At 43.5% G+C, this 1,708-nt stretch overlaps 1 protein-coding gene across 1 annotated transcript; it reads left to right on the top strand.

The window, feature by feature from the left end:
- Positions 1-446: 446 nt before the first annotated feature.
- On the top strand, positions 447-1,708 carry ved (ventrally expressed dharma/bozozok antagonist). The gene is made up of 3 exons (XM_046861438.1): positions 447-624; positions 997-1,253; positions 1,367-1,708. The coding sequence occupies exons 1-3, from the start codon at positions 447-449 to the stop codon at positions 1,706-1,708; spliced, it is 777 nt and encodes a 258-aa protein (XP_046717394.1).

A 1,708-nucleotide genomic window follows, 5' to 3' on the forward strand; every position in this document is an offset into this window, starting at 1 on the left:
CCGATTGAGACGTCTTAATTACCACACTTGTGAAAACTCAAGGGGTGGGGGAGCAGAGTAGGGAGGATGTTTCCTTTGATCCTGGCCTACAGTCAATTGTAAATGAGCCAGGATTAGCCCTATAAATACCCCAAGACCTGCACTGGAGGTGGTTATCACCTATCCAGAAGACAAACAAAACTCTACCTCATTCAGTCACTCTCAGCACTCCATCTTCTAGACAACTCTACTGCTTACAGATACAGACCAAGGACCACGAGGAATCTTAGCACAAAGAAGCATTTCACCCGTTTTCATTTCTTGGATAATTCCTTTTTCTTGGCTGGACTACAGGTGGAATGATGAAGGGACACTATTCCGTTGAATGGCTATCCCAAAGCAGCCAGAGAAATGCTAGCACACTTTTGAGTCCTAGTGCAGCAAGCCATTCCAGCTGCTGCATCTCCATGGCCTCCGATAGGCCCAGCACCTCTGGGACTGTTCCAGAAACTCTCCCTGGATTCTACAGCAGAAGAGCAGATAACATGGAAACCCCACAATATGAACTGATGGGGCCAGCACAAAGCTTTATTACTGCACCAAAAATGGAAGCTGTCACAAAGACTACTGAAAACCTCCAGCATGGTAAGAGGGCAATTAATCACATTCACAGCTAAATCAATATCATTTATTACATATATATTGTTTTGTTTGGACAATTTCACCCTAAGTGATCTATGTTCAATATTTGCTTTAACTATGTTAAAAGATTCAAAGCTTCTTACATTTTTGTAGTTATAAGTACTACATATATATACACACACGTGTGTGTGTGTGTGTGTGTGTGTGTGTGTGTATGTGTGTGTTTATATATATGTGTGTGCTGGACTTTTTGAAAAAGGTTTTTTTATGTACTCTTTATCCCTTTTTATATTTTTCTTTGGTCAAGCAGTTTGATCCTATACAGACATTAAAATGGTATAATTAAAAATCTCTTTCTCATTTTCTCATTTCCAGCACCAGAGTTAGGCTTTAGCAGTGGAACAGAGGAGGAGGAGACATCTGGGTATGAGAGTGAAGGTGGACAGTCTCTATCACCCATGGCCTCCAAAGAACCGGCACCTTCAACCTCCCCTGGCACAGGGCGACGAGCTAGGACAGCTTTTACAGCTGAACAAATTGAAAGTTTAGAGAGATCATTTAAGAGGAACGCTTATCTTGGAGCACAAGACAAAGCTGAGCTGTGCAAGAGGCTCAATCTCTCTGATAAACAGGTAAGCAGTTCTTCACTAATGTAGTATTTTTACTATTCAAGCAAATATAACAAATATAGTTGAATATGTTGGTATCAGTGGTATAAAACACTTTACACTTAATCCCTCCACAGATCAGGAACTGGTTCCAAAACAGACGAATGAAACTAAAAAGGACAGTGCAGGACGCCCTAGCACATGCCTGCCAGGCCAATGTGGCATCACACCTCATGCATTACCCTGAGCTGCAGTCCTTCAGACCAGCACCGTACCCAAGTTATTACCCAGCACAAGAGAGCCCGAGTCCTTACATGTGCCCCCCCAACATCCATTACACCCCTTCTGTTGTGCCCACCCTGTCTGCCAATGCCCTCTACCAGTACAGATGTCCTCAGGCTCTCACTGTGCCCCCTAGCAACCCGGCCCTTATGCAGCCGTACAAGCCATACTCACACCAGTACTTCAGTTCACAATGA

This window comes from Silurus meridionalis, chromosome 11 (genome assembly GCF_014805685.1).
Source record: "Silurus meridionalis isolate SWU-2019-XX chromosome 11, ASM1480568v1, whole genome shotgun sequence".
Classification (NCBI taxonomy): Eukaryota; Metazoa; Chordata; class Actinopteri; order Siluriformes; family Siluridae; genus Silurus; species Silurus meridionalis.